Source organism: Tursiops truncatus, chromosome 13 (assembly GCF_011762595.2).
Source record: "Tursiops truncatus isolate mTurTru1 chromosome 13, mTurTru1.mat.Y, whole genome shotgun sequence".
NCBI classification, from domain to species: Eukaryota; Metazoa; Chordata; class Mammalia; order Artiodactyla; family Delphinidae; genus Tursiops; species Tursiops truncatus.
In genome coordinates, this window is record NC_047046.1 from 64,520,548 (window position 1) to 64,541,722 (window position 21,175).

Sequence of the window (21,175 nt, forward strand, 5' to 3'; positions counted from 1 at the left end):
TTGTAACAAATTCAATAGACTTAAAAAAAAAAAAATTGTGTCCCCGTCTCTTTCTCTTTAAACTAATAAATTCATAACTTATTAAAAATCCCTTTACTGATCTTTCATCGGGGTTTCAGGAGAAAGCAAAGATGATCATGTATGTTTAATCTACTATGCTTGAGAGCAAGTCCTACAAAATCAATGATTTTTAAAAATAAATATATGTTGAACTATTAACGTAGTCAAGCAAGCCTTTTACCTGGACTTGACAAGTGCCTAGTCTCTTTTTTTTTCTTTTTGCAGTACGCAAGCCTCTCACTGTTGTGGCCTCTCCCGTTGCGGAGCACAGGCTCCAGATGCGCAGGTTCAGCGGCCATGGCTCACGGGCCCAGCCGCTCCGCGGCATGTGGGATCTTCCCGGACTGGGGCACGAACCCGCGTCCCCTGCACCGGCAGGTGGACTCTCAACCACTGCGCCACCAGGGAAGCCCGTGCCTAGTCCCTTTCTACTCTGCACAAAGCTGTGCTAACTGGTTCCCAAGCTCCTCAGGCCCACACGTCTTGCTCCGCCCAGCTCTCGGCAGGTGCCCTTCCTCCTCCCCCTCCTCCTCACCTGCCCCTTCTGGGACACAGGCGGCATGTTCTTCCAGAGCAAACCTGTGTTCCCTCTCTGTGCTCCAGATCCTAGTGCCTCTTACTTCCCTGGACCTTTTTACTGCTTCTCGCCCATCTTTTTTTTTTTTTTTTTGCTTTTATCTTCAGTCTCTCAATCTCCTAAGGTATCTTCCCTCATTTAAAAAATTAGAAATATCTGTAAAGAAACTATAACTGGCAGCAGTATTGTGGAGCAGTTACTCCAAAGGGCCCTCCTGTACAAAACAACGAGTTCTTGGTTAAAATACACTCTTTAGTGCACTGATGGGCTTCCACAAAGTAAAGGAAATCTACAAGGACCCCAGCACCATAACCAAAAAGAACCACCGCTACAAGCAAACAAACCATGGCTTGAATCCAGAGTAAAACACTGAACAATAAGCAAACTCTAAGGGTAGGGTGTCCCTGAGGATGAGGCCAGCTACTGGGAGACTAAGTCTTCAGACTTGCCACTGGGAAGCTGAACCTGAGAGCCACCTTAAGCCAAGAACTGCTGAAGGAAACTGAAGTGGCCTAGGGCACAGCCCCTGGATCCCTTTAGAAGCAAATGCAAATCCTACCCTTATTTGGGGCCTCAGGTTAAGATCAAACAAATAAAAGCTCACAAGTCAGCACCATCAAAGACATAAGGAAACAAGCTACCATAAGTGTCTGCAGAAGCCAGCAACAGATTTAGGCCCCTAAGGACTTAAAAGATTGGCTTTATGCATAAAAAATGTAAAATAAAAATCAGTTATTATATCAGCAAAAATAGGACATAATACCAAGACAGAGGAAAGGAAAACTTGCATTGAAGGCAAAGGGAATGCAAACAATTTTGTAGTACTTCACAGTTTTGCCTAGGGCTGGCTTTGTCCCCTCAACTATTCTCGAAGGCATGGAATAGTAGAAAGAGCTATGTTTGCATAACGATACAAATTCTCTCTAGCAAACAATCTACTACCACATCATACACAGCCTACAGGAAGATGTTCAAATATGAAATCCTCACAAATTTCAATTACAAACTGAGAGCAGACTAAGAGTCATACTACCCCCGTAAAGATGGCTTCACTGAATATGGCAGCAACATCGATCTGATCATGGCAGTACTACAGTGAGTTGGGATAAACAAAAAATTCAGTATGCTGTAGTAACCCAACAATCCTAAAATGCCTTGGCTGATTTGCTCAATTGTTTGCAGATGGCCCTCTACTTTTGTCAATTCAACCTTCAAACAACCCTTACCACTGTATCTTACCTATCCCTGAACAGTCTTTTACACACCTAAGTCAGATATTCATATACTGGCTAACAAATGGATGTTTTCAGAGTGAGGTTCCATTTTTTACCATTCAACAGTATCTGTGCAATCATTTAATTTTATCACACTTTTACAAACTGTAAAAAGACGTTGACAGAAAATATAAAAAAGGACTTATACTAGTGATAAGAAGTAGAAATCTCAAACTAACAACCTAAGGCTACGATGAAAATAATTACACATGCCAAAAACAGCAGTCTTTAACCTTAAGGAGATGTTCACTGGACTTAAGCTGGTGGACAAACAGCAGCTCAGCTGCAAATGAAAAGAACAAAAGAGCATGTATAAAATCCTGAATTGCCAACCGGATAAAGGAACAGGACAGTCTGTCAGCACACAAAATCACCAATTACCAAACCTCACAGGCAGCTCTTTCAGTGAGATGACCATCTTGATAAAGTGGCCATGGTTGAAGAGTGTCGTTTTTGTCCTGCCTCTACATGAGGCTACCTGGGATGTACAACAAAACCATGCTTCTCAAGCCTGGATGTGAGCGGGGAGTGCAGGTACAGAGAGGGTACTGTGGCAAGACGTTTGGCCCCCAAATAAGCACAGTGTATCTCTCAAGTGCATCAATTTGCTCAACGGTAAGTAATGGAAAAAAATGATTTTATATTAAAATAAAAAAGATATTGTGTTAAATAAAGCACAATATTTGCTTAATTTTTGTGACATAATGCAAAACAAAGTATTGGGTTTGCAGATGCTGGTTGGACTATGCTCTCAGGCCCAACGGGGATAAACGTTCACTCCATTCTTGCTGACAGAACTTCCTGGAAAGGAATGCAACTCACTAAACAGAACTATGTTTTGGCACTATTGGTACCACAGAAACAAAGCCTAGCATTAACAAAACTAACACATACAAGATACAGTCCTGATTAAAAGCTCTAACCATTTAAACATCAGTATATATTTAACAAATATAGAAGGCTGATTATCAAGGTAGTAAATTAAACATATTCAATGTATAAAGCTCTAGGTGGGCGAGAAAGCCTGATGAAGGCAGAGGTGTGTTTTGAAAAATGAACCCAGGAAACTCAGAAGCAACAGTGCCTTTGCCTTGAGGAAGAGAGAAGCAATGGGGAAGGGTAGGTGCAAAACCGCATTCCCCATATTTGAATTGTTAATAACCCCATTACGCCCTTTTATTTTCCAAGTTGTAACTTTTAATGCTAAGAAATGAAACACCAGCAGTTGATCTTGAAAACTATAGGCTCTCCTAACTACTGGGGAAAAAAAAAATTTCGGCAATATCAGGAGAAAAAAGTAAACTTTTCCTGTATCTTCAGAAAAAGACAATATACTTTGGCATCATAAAACTATACTTAAAAACATTATTTCTGATCAAACAGTCCCAGAGATACCCAGACTCAGAGACTGTTATGTCCTATGAAAGTAACCTTTAACATTTATAAAATCTGTAATTCTGATTGGTTGTCTCCCTTAATAATGTGTTGGCCTAGTAATGGTATGTAAATTGACATTTGTTTCCTGAAAGGAATATTTGTGATTTTTATTTTTATTTCCCATATACATAGAAGTCAAAATAAAGAAAAGTCTCAATCTTACCGGCACCCTTATTTAAAAAAAGAGAAAAAAGAAAAAATTATAAGTGTCTCGGCTCATTTTTTTTTTTTGGCGGTACACGGGCCTCTCACTGTCGTGGCCTCTCCCATTGTGGAGCACAGGCTCCAAACGCGCAGGCTCAGTGGCCATGGCTCACGGGCCCAGCTGCTCCGCGGCATGTGGGATCTTCCCGGACCGGGGCACGAACCCATGTCCCCTGCATCGGCAGGTGGACTCTCAACCACTGCGCCACCAGGGAAGCCCTCGGCTCATTTAAATTAATATAGGGGAAGAAAGAGTGATGGTGTCAGGTCACTTAAAAATGAAAATTGGGACTTCCTTGGTGGTCCACCGGTTAAGACTCCATGCTTCCACTGCCGGGTTCACAGGTTCGATCCATGGTCGGGGAACTAAGATCCCACGTGCCACATGGCGCGGCCAAAAAAAAATTATGAGGAAAAGTAGAATTTTCAAAATTATACTTCTAATTCTTCAAATTCTATCCTTACATGTTACACACGTTATCCCAGAACATCTTCAAAGGCAATACTTACTGTAACTGCCAGGAGATTTTTCTTCATAAGTAAAATGAAGTTGTAACTCTTCCTCTGACATCTCATAAATGAACACTTTCAGCAAACAGCAAATAATAAACAAAGCATTGTGTGTCTGCCAAATGAAGATGTGGCTAGAAAGGAAAGAGCAAAATTACACAAGAATCAGTATTTAATCATGAGCACAATCACTTTATTCTAGTCCACTGATTTCTCAATCATGTTGCTTATTTCGTTTGTAATATTAGAACAATGTCCATACCTTTTTTTTTATGGCTCATGATTTATGACACTGGACCAACGATATCTACTATAATTTACCTCATATTTCATTCTGTGTATTTTACAGTGAGTCAACTTTAAAATTTTTTTCCTTTAGGCATGACTGCTCTTTGTTCTTAACTTTATAGCTGCCCCATACACAGGCAATTCAAAGAAAAGAAAACTAAAAATAGAAAACATAAAAACTATAGTAACATAAAGAGAATATATGCAAATACACAACCAAAAAAATTTTTTTTTTTTTTTTGGCTGCGTCCTGCAGCATGTGGGATCTTAATTCCCGGACCAGAGATTGAACCCATGCCCCCTGCAGTGGAAGCTCGGAGTCTTAACCACTGGATCGCCAGGGAAGTCCCCACAACCAAAATTTTAAATGAGGCATCACCAGCTGCACAGTACAATACCTGCTATTTGTATTAATAATCATGGACTCACAACAATTTTAATTGGATTCAATATAAATTATTTGGAAACAGGGCAATGAGCAATCTTTTAAGAGACTACCCTCCAAAAATGGTTTCAAAAAATGCTCGGGTGGATAAAAGGTGAATCTTCCACTATATAAATATAAAACCATAATATCTAATCTGAACCTTCGTTCACCTAATATGAAAGAAATAAAGGAAACAAATGTGGAATGAATTAATAAACTAAGTCATTACAGTAAGTCCCCTGCATACAAATGAGTTCCATTCTGACTGCATGTTCATAAGTCCAATTTGTTTGTCTAAGTCCAACCAAAGCTAGGCTAGGTACCCAACTAACAAACTTGGCTAAATAGTACCGTACTGTAATAGGTTTATAATACTTTTCACACGCCTTGCTCCACTCTCAAAATTGTTTTCACTTTTGTTTCCATCGTTATCACTTGGCACTTCTTAGCAGTACCAGCTACATCACCGCTGCTTTTACGCTTGCTTCCAGACATCCTGGGCTTGAAATAAAGATACTGTACTACGGTACTCTATACAGTACTGTAAAGTACACAAAAGCACGACCACTTGTAGAGCACGCACACATGTGACAATGTACGCCAGATACGTGAACTAACTTACGTGATTGGACATGCAAACACACTTTCGCATCTTTGAAAGTTTGCAATTTAAAGGTTCGTATGTAGGGGACTTATTGTATTTAAATTAGATACAACCAGCAGTGGAAATGGGAGAAAATTACCTTTTTTTAATAATAATTACACAATTAATCTTCTTAAAGAATATATTTCTAAAGATTGTCTAAAATGCTGAAATCAGATTCCAAAATTTATAATCTCACTACAATGACCTGGACAGTAAATTAAAACCTCTTTTACTTTTTGCCTTAATAATGAGAACAATTCCAAGACCATAACCTATTTCTACCAATAAATGAAAAATCATACTGTTAAATATAAATTAAATATAGAGAGAGTGTGATTTAATCATCCAGCTTACTTCTGACATTCTGCTGAAAGTTTTAGTTCTTTGGTTCTAGACAGGAAGACCTTAATTAGTGCACCAAGGTTTCCTGTTCGAGGATTGTTTTCAACTGCAAGAGAAGAAAAGGTTTTTAAAAGTTAAGAACCGAAATCAAAATGAGCATATCATAACATTTATAAAGCCAAATGTCAGATTGAAGTTGTTCAGGGATGAACCTTATTGTCAATTTCAAATCTAACTGGGGAAATTAGCAAAGAGAGAGATTGCTGTTTGGTCTTAATTCTAAACAACGAAAAATGATTTACAAATGGAAATGATAGAAACTGTAGGAGAAAACAGCCACCTCATCTCAGAATCCAAAACTGTAAAGAAAAGATATACAGAGGAATAAGTACACCATTACAGCCCACCTGCTTAGCGCTCAGTAACTGTCCAATTAACCCAGGTCTATCTGCTGGGTATGTGTTCTTGTCACAGCTTGAGAGTAGATGCAAGTAACTGTATAATCTTCTCATTGTGATAAAATGTATAGCACCTTGCTAATCCAAGTGTGGTTCAGCAGCAATAGCATTACCTGGGAGCTTGCTGGAAGTAGAGAATCCCACGGCCACCCTACACTACTGAAGTTGACAGCGCTTCTCAACGTTTAATGTGCATTTAAATCACTTGGCATTCTCATTAAAGTTTAAATTCTGATTCTGCATGTGTGAAGTTGAGTCCTGAGATTCTGCAGCTGTGACAGTCTCCCAGGTGATGTCCATTGCTGCTGGGTGGAGAGCCCCACTGTGAGTAGCAAGGGGCAAACTGTGTTTTAAGTTAGGGCAGGTTTTTGTCCAGATTCCATAATTCAGAATAGACACGTGATTAGATATTGTTAGAGTTTCACTCTGAATCAAAAATTGCCTACTTTTAAGCTTTGGGTTTAGCTTAATGAAAGACTATCCTGAGATTTCAAGACAAACGGATTTTTTAAAAACCAGTTAATGTAGGGGACTTCCCTGGTGGTCCAGTGGTAAAGAATCCTCCTTCCAATGCAGGGGACATGGATTCAACCCTGGGTCGGGGAACTAAGATCCAACATGCCGTGGGGCAACCATGCCCACGTGCCACAACTAGAGAGAGAAAACCCGCAGGCCACAACTAGAGAGAAGCCCGCACACTGCAACGACAGATCCCGCATGCCTCAACAAAGGTCCCGTGTGCCACAACTAAGACGCGACACAGCCAAAAAAAAAAACCAAACTAAACAAAAAAAAAACCCCAGTTAATGTGTGCAAGTGTGTCTCCGTATGAATTAATATTTCATAGCTATTGTTAATCAAAACAAAATACTGAAACAAAATGCTGAGGCTGACAGGACTTCAACCATATTTCCGAATCTCAACTTCACAATCTTGTGTTCATTCAACAGCCCCTTCATTATTGAATGGCTTTATAAGTAATCATTTGAATTTTATGGTTAGCCATTAAAATAACAAACAAAAAACCCTGTGTTGTTAGAAAGAACAACCAAGACCACTAGACTGATGTAATTAAAGTTTTGTGTACCCTTTTCATTCATTCAGCATGTCTTCATGGAGCTACTGCCCAGCACTGTGTCAGGTACTAAGAAGATACTTACAAACGGAACTCCCTCTCTTAATGTGGATGACATTCTAAGTTTCCAAAGTACTCTTTTGGACAAGACGTAGATGGGGTAATAAATTTATAAAATTAAGTACACTTAATGATGTTTCAAAAACAATACTCAATGGTAGACTCAATATTCCAAAATACCTCAGTGGAATTTAACAGGATCAAACTTAATTGGCAAAAATCAAACGCTACATTGAAGTTGAAGGTGCTTCAGGACCAGAGTAGGAACAGGGGATGTCTGACAGGAAGGCAGAAAAGCACATGGAACTGGACTACAGAACGTGACTACGTTCAAAGTCCAGCTCCAGCACTGACTAGCTGTGTGACACCTGGCAACTTACTTAACCTCCCCATGCCTCAGTTTCTTCATCTGTAAAAATTCAAGTAATGATAATACTTCAGTAATGGAAAACTAACTCATTTAACTCTAGAGCTTGAACTTGCAGCAATCTGTTAACTGAACTGGTTTTGTGAAAAAGGGATTCTCCATCTCCACAGGAGTTCAAGCAAATTCCAGGTAATACTCAGACAAGGGTATTACAAAGAGGATTTCCACCTGGGGTGAGAGGTTGACCTTGCTTCCAGCCCCTGAAACCACCTTTCCCAGTATCTCACTAAAATACCCACGATCTCCAAGATCCAATAACCAACATACCATAAATATAAAAGACAGAGACATGCTAACAATCCATAAGGATGCAATCGACAAAATCTACGTTGTGGGAAACTCTACTACCCACTTTCTTCAATAAGAAAATTGAGAGGGGAAAAAAGGCAAGACAAATTCAGGAGGAACCTAGCTCTGAAAAGGATGTAAAGACATATTAACCAATAATAATGTATGGCCCTTATTTGGCTCCTGATTCAAACAAACTGAGACAATTAGAAATTTGAACAGTCAGTGGATGTTTTGTGATATTAAAAATTGTTTTTAGTAGATAATGGTATTTTTCCATTAAAAAATTGTTATTATGAGATATGTATCACAATATCTATGAATGAAATAATATAATGCCTGAGGTTTGTGTCAAATTACTTATGTGAGGATACGCTTTTTGTTTTGTATACACTTTCTACTTGTGCACTTTTCTGTACATATCCATATTTCAATAAATAGGTGAGAGATACAGATGAAACAAGACTGGCCATGAGTTGAAAATGATTGAAACTGGGAGATGAGCATACAGGAGGTCATTATATTATTCTGTCTGCCTCTGTATGAGTGGGAAATTTTTTAAAGAATTAAAAATAAAATACCCATGAAAAAATACAAAAAGATACAAGCTCATGAAAAGGCTGAGTAAGGATAGTCCTTTTCCCCTAAAAACAGGAAACACTTTAACTAACTACAAATTTTATAGAACTGGACTAAAATTTTATTTGGTAATCAATGGATCATTCGCAAGCCTAACTGCCTGAAAGTACTTTTGTCTACTCCAACCAGAAAACTTACGTTAATCATCCCACCCAATACCTTGCTATACAGATTCAGAGGCAACAAGTCCCAGAAAACAACTTGTAAGAATTAAACAAGCCAAACAAAGAGCAAACCTCATCTCCTCACATAAAACAACTGACCTGGCTCTCATAGCACTATTCTAGCAGGTAAGAACTAGGAAAAAGTGGGGGAAATGCACTTAAAATTCACTGTGAGATATTTAATAAGAAATCTGTTTGGACCCAGAGAACCCCATGTGCAGATTCATAGAAAAAAGTAATACAGATAATATAAAAAGCCCAACAAAAATAATGGCCACAAACATCCCCAAAATGATGAAAAACATCAATCTACGTATCCAAGAACATCAACAAACCCCAAGCAGAATAAAGAATAAATTTTAAAATTTTGTAAAGGCAAGGACAAAATCTTGACAGCAGTAACAAAAAAATGACTTATCAGAAGGCAACAGAATGATATAGTCAAAGGGATATGAGAAAATAAATGCCAACCAAGAATTCTGTATCCAGAAAAACTCTCCTTCAAAATGAAGGCAACAGCAGGGCAGGGGCACAACTTTACAGTGGAGAAAATGGACAAAAACAACCCTGGCCACATAATCAAGGTCAACATCATCAGTGAAACTCATGTTAATAGCATGTATCCCTGATATGATGTGTTGAGAACAGCATGTCACCTCTGTGATCTTCCACCTACAAACCCATAACCCCCACCTAGCCATGAGAATAACATCAAACGAACTGAGGGACATTCTAGAAATACTCTACCAGTATTCCTCAAAACTCTTAAAGTCATTAAAATTGAGGAAAATCTGAGACAAGAGGAGGTTAAGGAGACTTAATGACTAAACGTAATGTAGTATCCTGGAACAGAAAAAACTCCAAGAGGACATTTGGGAAAACTAGTGAAATCTGAATAAAGGGTCAAGTTTAGTTAATAGTAATGTACCACTGTTGATTCCTTAGTGTAACAAATGTACCATATTAATGTAAGATGTTGACAACAGAGGAAACTGAAGAGGGTTATATGGTAACTCTCCACATAGCTTTGCAACTTTTCTATAAATCTAAAGCTATTCTAAAATTAAAATTTTATTTTAAAAATCTCAATAGATGTGTTTACCAGAAAAAAGATTAGTAAACTAAAGACATTAATAAAAAAAATATCCTACAGAAGGTCAGAGAGAAAGTAAAGAAGAAAATAAAATACAAAAAAAAAAAGAGAGAGAGAGAGAGCCTGACAAGCCTATGCAACACAATGAAAATTTTAACACAAATATAACAGAGACCCTAGAAGGAGAGGAGAGACAGAATAGGACAGTAACAATGTATAAATCGATAATGGCTAAGAATTTTCCAAAACAGATGAAAGACATCAACCCACAGATTTAACAAGCTCTACAAACCTCAAGCAGGGAGGGAGGGACGAAGGAGAGAAAAAAGGAAGGAAGGAGAGAAGGAAGGAAAAATACTCCTCAGCATATTCTAAGATGTTGAAAACCAAAGGACAAAAAAGAAAAACTTAGGGTTTCCCTGGTGGCGCAGTGGTTGAGAATCTGCCTGCTAATGCAGGGGACACGGGTTCGAGCCCTGGTCTGGGAAGATCCCACATGCCGCGGAGCGGCTGGGCCCGTGAGCCACAACTACTGAGCCTGCGCATCTGGAGCCTGTGCTCCGCAACAGGAGAGGCCGCGATAGTGAGAGGCCCGCGTACCGCGATGAAGAGTGGCCCCCGCTTGCCACAACTAGAGAAAGCCCTTGCACAGAAACGAAGACCCAACACAGCCAAAATAAATAAATAAATAAATAAACTCCTACCCCCAACATCTTCTTTAAAAAAAAAAGAAAAAATTAAAAGCACCCAGAAGAAAAAAATTCCATTGTTTTCAAAGGAACAACACTAACATTGACAGCTTTTTTTTTTTGACAGTTTTAATCTCAACAAAAATGAGAGTAACCAGAAAAATAACAGAATGGTATATTTAAAGTATGGAAAGAAATTAATGCCAACCTAGAATTCTACACCCAGCAAATATATCCTCCAAAAGCAAAGGAAAAATGAAAACATTTTCAGACCCAAAAAAGAAAAATAAGAGAGAATTGCTACATACCCACATAGCCCTTAAAATTGATTTACATTTATATCTATTAACGTGGAAAGAAGTTCCTGAATACTGCTAAATGAAAACATAGAAATAATAGCACTTACATAAAATTGTGCATATAAGTCAATACACACAGAATTACTGACAAAATTTTGATCTTATCACAAAAGACTAGCAATGATTTCCTGCACTGTTTAATATGGGAAGACTTTAATTTTAACTATACCACTATATTGTTAGAATTTGGGGAATAAAATGTGTGTGTGTGTGTATATATATATATATATATATATATATTTGCTATTCTCCAAAGTAGTTTTAAATATAGAATGACACACTTAGATACATAATATCAAGTGAAAAACACAGATTAAAATAATTGAGTATGTGTATTTAATATGCATGTAAATGTATATCCAAAGAATAAATAACAGAAGGCAAAATATTACCAATAGCTATGTCAGGGTTGTGGAATATGAGCAATTACTGCCTTCTTTACATTTTAGTATGCTTTCCACATTGTATTAATAAGTAACTATTACTCCCAATTTTAAAATGTTATTTTTGTAAAACCCCAAGGTCACATTAAAAACCATCATCATAATAACTGCATTAATATCACTGTTACATAAAATTAATTTTCAGCAAACTGTCATATAGGTTTTTGATAGTCAGCTCTGTTTAGCGCAAAATCCTCAAATCTATGGTTATAACTGCAGACAAAATTCAAGGCAACTATTATAATACCACCTCTATCATTACCAACATAATTTGTTTTTAAAAGCAAAAATATTTCATCAAAGACTGTTTTTGGCAGAGTAACTTATATGGGAGTTAGCCACATAGCTTACATGGAGCACATCCATAAGCTTGATTTAAAAACAAGCTCGTCATCACTTATTAAGCTCCTGTCCACCAGTCGTTTCACAGATACGTTATCTCTAATTTTCAAAGCAACAATGAAATGTAAGTATAACCATTCACATTTTTTAAAGCATACATTTCTTTCCAATTGCTACCAATTTGAAAGCAAAGTATTTGAGAAATGAGGTCCAAAAAAAGGTAACATTTGTTGACATAAATAATGAATAATGACGAGATGCTAGGCACTATACTGGATGTTTCATATGTTATCTGACTTCTTCCCATGAGAATCCTGCAATTTAGATGAGGAAATTAAAGCTCAGCTAGTAATAAGAGAGCTATAATTAAGACCATAAAATAATTCCAGAGCCCATGCACTTTACCATAATATCAAGTTGTTATTACTAATTTGAGAAGATTCCTAATATATTTTCCTATTAATGAGTGATAATTATTCTAGTTAACACAGCCAGCAACAGCATATTTAGTACGTGCAGTTGGCAAAACAAAGGATGAATGATCCATATTCTCTAGGAACTATACATGCAACTACAAAACAAAGAATATTTTGGGTTTTTCTCAGTATTTCAAAATTTGTAAAAAGAATAAGCTCTATGGCTTAGTGGAGTCCATTACCACTACTGCAAATAAACCAAGCATGTGTCTCACTGCTGTTAACTGAATGAGAACCTCTAGAGGCATCAATAAGCACCAAGAATATAATTATTAGTACAATTATAATTATCATCATCAACAAAAATATATCACTTCATTAATTCAATTCACATTGCACCAGCAAAATCTGTAACAGAAATTTTGAAATAACTGTCTCCACACACATACATATATATACACATTACACACACACACACACACACACACACACACACACACACACACACACACATTCATTTTTCCTCCTTACCTAAAGACCTGCAGACTGAAATGGTTGCCTCCTCCAAGAGCTTCAACTCGGTACTGGAAAATGAGAAAAAAGGTAATTAATAACTATAACATTAACTATGTACATACTAACCAGTTAAAGGAATACATAAAAATAAAGACAAGAAAGACAATTTAGAAGGAAAATAAGGTGTACAGTGGTAAACAATAATATCAGCTAAATAAAGCTTCTATTCTCAATGTAATTAGAAAATTTACTATAATTCTCAACATGAGACTCCTAAAGAAAAGCACTTGGGGCGCCTTGCCTTTTAGGTATTGAGGCAGGGAGGAGAGGTGGGGCTGATGGGACTTAGAAAAATTCGAGAAAGGTATTCTCAAACACAGAGCACAAGGCAGGGGCCTCATGTGCCCATTTCCAAGGAAGTACTGATCACAGGATTATAGTTATTTAGAAAAATGCCATTATTTTTCTATAATACTTTCAAATAGTTCAACAACAACAAAAAAGAAACAAGGCAAGAAAAGAGAGAAAACACAGACATAAGCTTCAATAATTTATAAATATACAGAGAAACAGAAGCCAATGCAAACTGACACAGAGACAGGAGAGAAAGACATAAAACTCTTAGATTTAAAAACTGGGGAAGCTACAGGACAGTGGATCCAGCAGTAATTTCTTACATATGACACCAAAAACACAAGCATCAAAAGAAAACATAAATAAATTGGACTTAACCAAAATTAAAAACTTTTGCACATCAAGGGATACCACCAAGAGAGTGAAAAGTCAACCCAACAGAATGGGAGAAAATGTTTGCAAATCACATACCTGATAAGGCACTAATATCCAGGATATATTTTTTAAAAACTCTGATTCAACAACAACAAAAAACCCCAAACAACCCAGTTTAAAAATCTGCAAAGGATTCAGATAGACATTTCTCCAAAGACATAAAAACGGCCAACAGGTATATGAAAAGATGTTCAACATCACTAGTCATTAGGGAAATGTGAATTAAAACCACAGTGAATACTACTTCACACCATTAGGATGGTATTATTAAAAAAAAAGAACAGGAGGGGACGGGAGAGGAGGGGAGGGAAGGGAAAAGGAAAAAAAGTGTTGGAGGGGATGTAGAGAAACTGGGACCCTCGTGCATTGCTGATGGGTGTGTAAAATGGAGCAAGTGCTATGAAAAACAGTATGGCAACTTTTCAAAATATCAAAAAGAGAATTATCATATGATCCAGCAATTCCACTCCTGGGTATACATATACCCAAAAGGACTGATATTTGTACACCCACATTCATGGCAGCATTACTCGCAATAGCCAAAAGGTGGAAGCAACCAGTGTCCATCAACAGATGAATGATGGCACAAATTGTGGTACATACATACAATGGAATATTACTCAGCCTTAAAAAGGAAAAGTTCTGACACACGCTACAACGTGGATGAACCTTGAAGACATTATGCTAAGTGAAATAAGCCAGTTGCAAAAAGACAAATACTGTATGAGTCCACGTCAAATCCAAAGAGACAAAGTAGAACGGTGGTTGCTATTGGTGTGGTTGGGAACAGGGAGGTGGGGGGATGGGGCAGGGATAGCAAGTTAGTATGTGATGAGTACGGAGTTTCAGTTAGGGAAGATGAAAAAGTTCTGGAGATGGACGATGGAGATAGTTAAACAGCAATGTGAATGTAGGACTTCCCTGGTGGCGCAGTGGTTAAGAATTCACCTGCCAATGCAGGGGACATGGGTTCGAGCCCTGGTCCGGGAAGATCCCACATGCCGCGGAGCAACTAAGCCCGTGCCCCACAACTACTGAAGCCCACACGCCTAGAGCCTGTGCTCCGCAACAAGAGAAGCCACTGCAATGATAAGCCCACGCACCGCAGTGAAGAGTGGCCCCGGCTCGCCCCAACTAGAGAAAAGCCCACGTGCAGCAGCGAAGACCCAACACAGCCAAAAATAAATTAATTAATTAATTAAAAAAAAAAAAACAATGTGAATGTATTTACTTAATACTACAGAAGTAAACATTTAAAAATGGCTAAAATGATAAATCTTATGTTGTGTGCATTTTGCCACAATTTAGAGAAAAAAGTGCATTCCAATTCCAATTCAACTAGTTACTAGCTATATAACCTAGGGATCATTTAATCTTCTTTTAGTTTTCTCATACATAAAACAGAGATGATAAAAACAGTACCTGTTTCAAAAGGTGTGGTTATTAAGTTATGTAATTTGTATAAGGCACTTAGAACAGTGCCTGGCACAAAGTAAAACCTCAATAAATGAGCTACTATTGATTCCAAAATGCATTGCTTTTTTCCCAGTTAATAAATTAAAATAATGCTTTACATCTATGTAACCCTTTAAAAGTTTTTCAAAGCACTTTCAAATTTATTAGCACATGAGAACCTCTTCTAATGAGCAGGACAATTATAAACCCTATTTCAATAGATAAGCAAACTGAGGCTTCCAAGGAGTTTAAGTAACATTCCAGGAATCAGCGGAAGAACAAGAACCAGCTTTACAGCCTGGTGACTGGCTTAAAAATTTTGTTGTTTTCTGCCAACACACATGGCACATAGCAAATCCTCCAAATGGGCAACTCTTTCAAGGGCTAGTTTAAAACCCCCTACCTCCCAGGGTTCTCTGCTGTTGCTGCTGAAGCATACTTTTTAAAAAAAACAATCCATGAGCACCAATGCTTTTGACAAGAAAATTTTAGAGAAACTATGAAAGAAAATGGATTACTTTAGCTATTTCTAGAACTATGCTGTCCAATATGGTAACCACTAGCTTACATGTAGTGGCTGACCACCTGAAAAGTGGCCAGTCCCAACTGAGATGAACTGTAATACAAAATACATACCAGATTTCAAAGATTTTTTTAAAAATAGAAAATACTTCGTTATTAATCTTTATGTTCATGAAATTATAATATCTGGGATATACTGAGCTAAATAAAACATACTGTTAAAATTAATTTCACCTCTTCTATTTTACATTTTTAACATGGCTACTAGAAAACTTCAAATACATTCCAATCTAACCTTTTATTTCTATTAGAGCTACTCTAGAACTTGTCTCCCAGCAATTGAAGACAGTATCATGTATAAGAAGTACTGTACATATACACAAAGCTAAAACTAATTACTTCAGTGAATATGCCATTACCTTAAGAATCTCAAATTATATTCATATTCAAAAAGATAAATATCTTTCCAAAGTAATCTTTAAGTTTCTCCTAAGATTGAAAAATTTTTAGCCAAAAGTACCTAGAAATGATTCTATAGTCAACTGTTTGCATGTCCCTGGTCTTTATCCCTGTATTAGATATTTTTGGAGAGTCTGCCCACCTCATATGATCTGTCTACTGTCCTCCCCCTCCCTTTCTTCTACCTTCCCACCTACTCCTCAGGGGTGAGCAGAAGCAGACAGGGCTTGTTCAGCCTGACCCCCACTCCCTGGCCATAGCTGATGGCTCAGAGATAGGCATCTAACAAAAGCTATGCCAGAGTCTTGGGGAATTTGGAATTGAGATGTAAAGACAGGTTCTCCGTATGGCTGAACTGGCCTGCCATGCTGAGGGTTATAGGAAGCCATCCTCTATCCACTGAGCAGCAGAGATAAACAAAAAGGACGGTCAGGATTCCTGCTGGCCTTGTAATTCTTCGGACCAGTTCTTCCTGAAGCCTAGCCGTGTTTCTCATCTGGGATTCTATGAGACAGCCCTTTCTCTTCATCACATAAGCCCCTCTTTCTGACATATGCTAAATCAAACTGATTTTTGTTAATAACCAAAAGACTTCTATTATAATAAATCACTGTGGTCAGATTTAATAATATACATCAGTAGTTGGCAAGAAGTGAAAACTATGAATTACTCAGTTTATGGGTTACTCGGGCAAAAAATAAAAGTAAAGACGTATAAAATGCAAAAGACTGTAAAGAGTTTTATGAGGCTAATAACTAGACCACATGCATAAAGTCTGTTTCACTGGTGCTTCTACTTTGAGTCAATAACACTCTCTTAAAACCAGTTGGAACCAAGAGCTTCAATTATATACATGTGGCTACAATCTTCAAAAGCTTCGGAATTTGCTTGTTCAACAAACACTGCCTGGGTGCCCAGGACATGCTGGGCTCTGTGAAAGATGCTGCCTCTGCCTCCAGGCTACACAGAGGAATGAAGAATCAGACAGACTATTTGGTGCAGGGGAAGTACGCAGATCAAGCCCGGCCCTGTCCCAACCTACCCTCTTAGCACTCAAGGAAGGCATCCTGGAGGAAGTGACTGTCTGTCCTGAAGGAGGAAGAGAAGGCAGTTGGGCAGACAAAAAGGGACGGCTTTCCAGACACAAGGAATGCGTACGCAAAGGTATGGCAGTCACAGAGAGCCTGGAAGGTTCTGGGAAGCAGAGTTAATCAACACTGGAGAACGATCAATTACAAGCCTGGAAAAATATACCAGATGGCTGGGGTATGGAGTTCAGTTTCTCAACTCATTCTCAACAGAAAGGTATTGAGTGTTCCCAAAACAAAAACAAAAACCAGGTTCTGATTTCTTTTGAATACAATATTAGCCTGAAAAAAAGAATTAATCCCAACATGTATTAGTGAGGTTGGTTTGGACACCATTTCCTCTAGAAAACCACCTCTGATCACCAAAGACCAGGTAAGAAGCCTGCTTTCTGTCCCAACAGCACCCAATCATGAAACTGAGCACCCGGTGGCAAGACTGCCAAGTTATGTCTGTGGCCCCCCTAGACTGTGTGCTCCTTGCTCATCACAGCATTCTCAGCCTGGTACAAATCAGGCACTTAATAAAAATGCACTGAATCAATGAAAGCCTTTGTCAGACACTTCATTACCAGAGGACAAAATTCCTTCCCCGTCCCTCAAGAAACACTTCACACTCCCCAGATTTCAAGGCAACATCTGCCCCCAAGTTTAAATTTTTATTAAAATATTCTTAAAGACACTTATTTGTTTCTAAATGTAAAATAATATAACTTTTTGAAGCAGGCTGGTTTCTTTGTCACTCAAGGATGAAGAGACAGGAAAAGCTGGGAACTATCCCACCTCTGCTAGAAGCTCTGGCTTGTGGTTAGCCAGCCAGCACCTACCATTCTGTAATTAGGCCCCTCAAGCCTGCGTCCCCTACACATGGCCGTGATCTGAAACAGCACCACAGCTACCACACTTCCTCAACAATCACCACTGCCGATCAGAAGCATCTTGAGTATCCAGATTATAACCTCCGTGAGAACAGAGAAAATGTCTCATTCATCCGTGCCTTCCCCCACCACGCCTGGTACAGTGGCTCAGTCAAAAGAAGAACACATGGCAATTACCTATTAAATGAAGGATTCATAAAGCTCTGTTTGTTGCAGTGTTATTTCTACAACGGAAATCAGCCAAGCACACCCCTGCCAAAAGCAACACACTGACTGTTATAATAGAATTCCTTTCCTCCCATCCCTCCATCCTCCAATTTTCTAAACTTTTCGGAACATTTTAAGAATAATCTTTCCCATGTGCTTGATGTAGAGCTAAAATGAGGTGGTAAGCAACCGGGGTGGTTGGTAACTGTTGCCGCGTGTTTATAGGCATTTTTGCACAGTACTGTTTAGTTAAACAAATGAACTCAGATGTTCTGGTAGCAGGCAACTTACAAATCATCATTTGCAGTAAATAAAAGTAAAACTGAAATGCAAAATATGACAATGTTTCCAAGACAATTACAATTAGAAACCAAATGCTGTTTCTGAAGGCAGATTTGGGGCACTGGAGGCATACAAAAGGGGGGCAAAAAGGCAGCAAATATTCATACCAATACAGATTAAATAAATTAATATCACACAGAGGTCTTCAAACTTCCTGTATACATAAACTCCACAACCAGGTCAATATGGAAAATGTCATTAATGAGAGATTAGGGATAAATACTTAAAACAACTCATCTCTTAATCAAACATTTGCTAAAGGAACTAAACTCTAGATAAACAATCATATTGCTCCAATGGCCCGGTGTGACTCTGTCTGAAGCAATCCTTATATGTGACAGCAGACCAGGCTCCTCCTCCTCAGAGCTGCTATCATTCCAGCAACAACATAAACAGATGGATTCACAGAACAGGAATCTCAGTTTTGCGGGTGACACCCCGATGGACAATGAGACCTATGGGACTGGAGAGCCATGCCCAAGAAGCTCTCACACACACACTGGAAAATTTGAAACTGGTCTAAGGGATTATTCCAGTTTTAAGAACCTTCATTGGGCTTCCCTGAAGATAATTCGGCAAGGAAGTGGTTATCAAGATTTTCACAACTATAGGGAAGTTCTTAAACATTATGTGGCCATTTCTGGGCTATATCCTAAGTCTATTCCCTTCCTTATTTAGATTTCATGAAAAGACTCTCCCTCGGGAGAGAACATCAACGTCAACCTCTCACTCTCCACATGCTCCAGTGACAGTTTCCACAACAAAATTCCCCAATGAATACCAATAACACAGCTGGATTACTTCTAAGTTATGTCTCAAATAATCAATGTCATCTCTGCCACCTCTGCTGAGTGCGCCAACATACATCATGACAAGGTTAAGTAACTGGGACGTGTAGGTAGCAGAGAAGACTTGCAAGGTAAAATAGAGCAAAAGAGAGAAGAATCTTAATGCCATCTAAAGGAATTTGGATTTTATCCTACATAAAATAGGAAGCCAATAAGCATAAAATCAAAAATATACACTAACTGGACATCCCTGGTGGCACAGTGGATAAGAATCCACCTGCCAATGCAGAGGACACGGGTTTGATCCTGGTCCGGGAAGATCCCACATGCCACGGAGCAACTAAGCCCGTGCACCACAACTACTGAGCCCAACTGCTGCAACTACTGAAGCCCACACGCCTAGAGCCTGTGCTCTGCAACAAGAGAAGCCACCGCAATGAGAAGCCTGCACACTACAACGAAGAGTAGCCCCCACTCACCGAACTAGAGAAAGTCCACACACAGCAACGAAGACCCAATGCAGCCAAAAATAAATTTTAAAAAAAATCAAAAATATACACTAACTGGACTTCCCTGGTGATGCAATGGATAAGACTCCACGCTCCCAGTGCAGAGGGCCCGGGTGTGATCCCTGGTTAGGAAACTAGAACCCACATGCATGCTGCAACTAAGGAGCCCTGGAGCCACAACTAAGGAGACAGCCTGCTGCAACAAAGGAGCCCACGTGCTGCAACTAAGGAGCCCGCCTGCCGCAACTAAGACCCAATGCAACCAAATGAATAAATATTTAAAAAAAAAACAACCCAGCTGGAATATTATAATATATATAGACACACTAACAGAACTCTTCACAGAGCAGCGAGGTGCCCCAGGTGTACAATGGTTAAATGTCTTCAATCATCTTCAAATTTTTAGCAAAAAACAAAAGGACAATGTGAACAGCAACAACAATAATAATGCCTCTAGTAGTACATATAATAAAGCCTAACCAGATACAACCACCACAATAATTAACCACTGCTGCCAACCGTTGGGCCAGCAAACTTGGATAAACTACTATTACCAAAGCAGAACACAGTCAACTACATAATCTTTAAAAATTCTAGTTTAGGGACTTCCCTGGCAGTCCAGTGGTTAAGACTCTGCCCTCCCAATTTAGGGAGCACAGGTGTGATCCCTGGTCAGGGAACTACGATGCCACATGGTGCATGGCGTGGTCAAAAAAGAAAAAAAAAAATTCTAGTTTAATTCCACTAAAATAATATACCAAATTGGAACACTAGTAAGAAACAGTAACAGAAATAATATAGATGATTCTGTTCCCACTAGATTCACAGACTGGTCACTTTCAATTCTTATACTCCAAGTGTACTACCCTCTCGATTTAACCATTACCATCAATTAACAAACTCATTCCTGCGTACTGCTCGCGTGGATTTCCAACCATTCCCGTTACTGAAGACAACATATGCTCCCATACAATGGAAAGATTCCAAAGCCACATATTTAAGTTCCAGCTTCCTCATTCCTATTGGTATGACTTAGCCAAGATACTTAATTTGAGCGGCTCAGTTTCCTCATACGTAAATGGTGTAAGGATGCCACCATCTGATAGGATAGTTGTAAGGACTACGTAGCAACATGTGGAAAGTGCTCAACACTCTGCTCAATAAATGTGAGCTCCCTAACCCCTCAACAACAAAATGAAATGAATCTACAAGTGTTAAACTGTCAAACTTTGCATATATTTATTCCTTAATACATCTTATAAGTAATTTGCCAGTCTTCACCTTTCTTCCCTCCATGGGGCAGAGGGGAAGTATAAGGCATAATTTAGTAATTTTTGAAGTAGTTTTACATTTTGAAATAGTATCAAAACAGCTGTGTCAAACAACTGCAGATGATCTGCTTTGATT

General features: G+C 38.6%; 1 protein-coding gene across 2 annotated transcripts in view; it reads right to left on the bottom strand.

Annotated features, from left to right (window-relative positions):
• Positions 1-21,175, bottom strand: part of DYM (dymeclin) — a 372,239-nt gene that overhangs the window by 307,185 nt on the left and 43,879 nt on the right. For both annotated transcript variants that reach the window (XM_073790708.1, XM_019937032.3), the window contains exons 3-5: positions 12,750-12,802; positions 5,778-5,871; positions 4,063-4,196 (exon numbers count right to left, since the gene is read on the bottom strand). In XM_073790708.1, the coding sequence (XP_073646809.1) occupies positions 4,063-4,196; positions 5,778-5,871; positions 12,750-12,802 (281 nt within the window). The remainder of the gene's footprint in view (positions 1-4,062; positions 4,197-5,777; positions 5,872-12,749; positions 12,803-21,175) is intronic.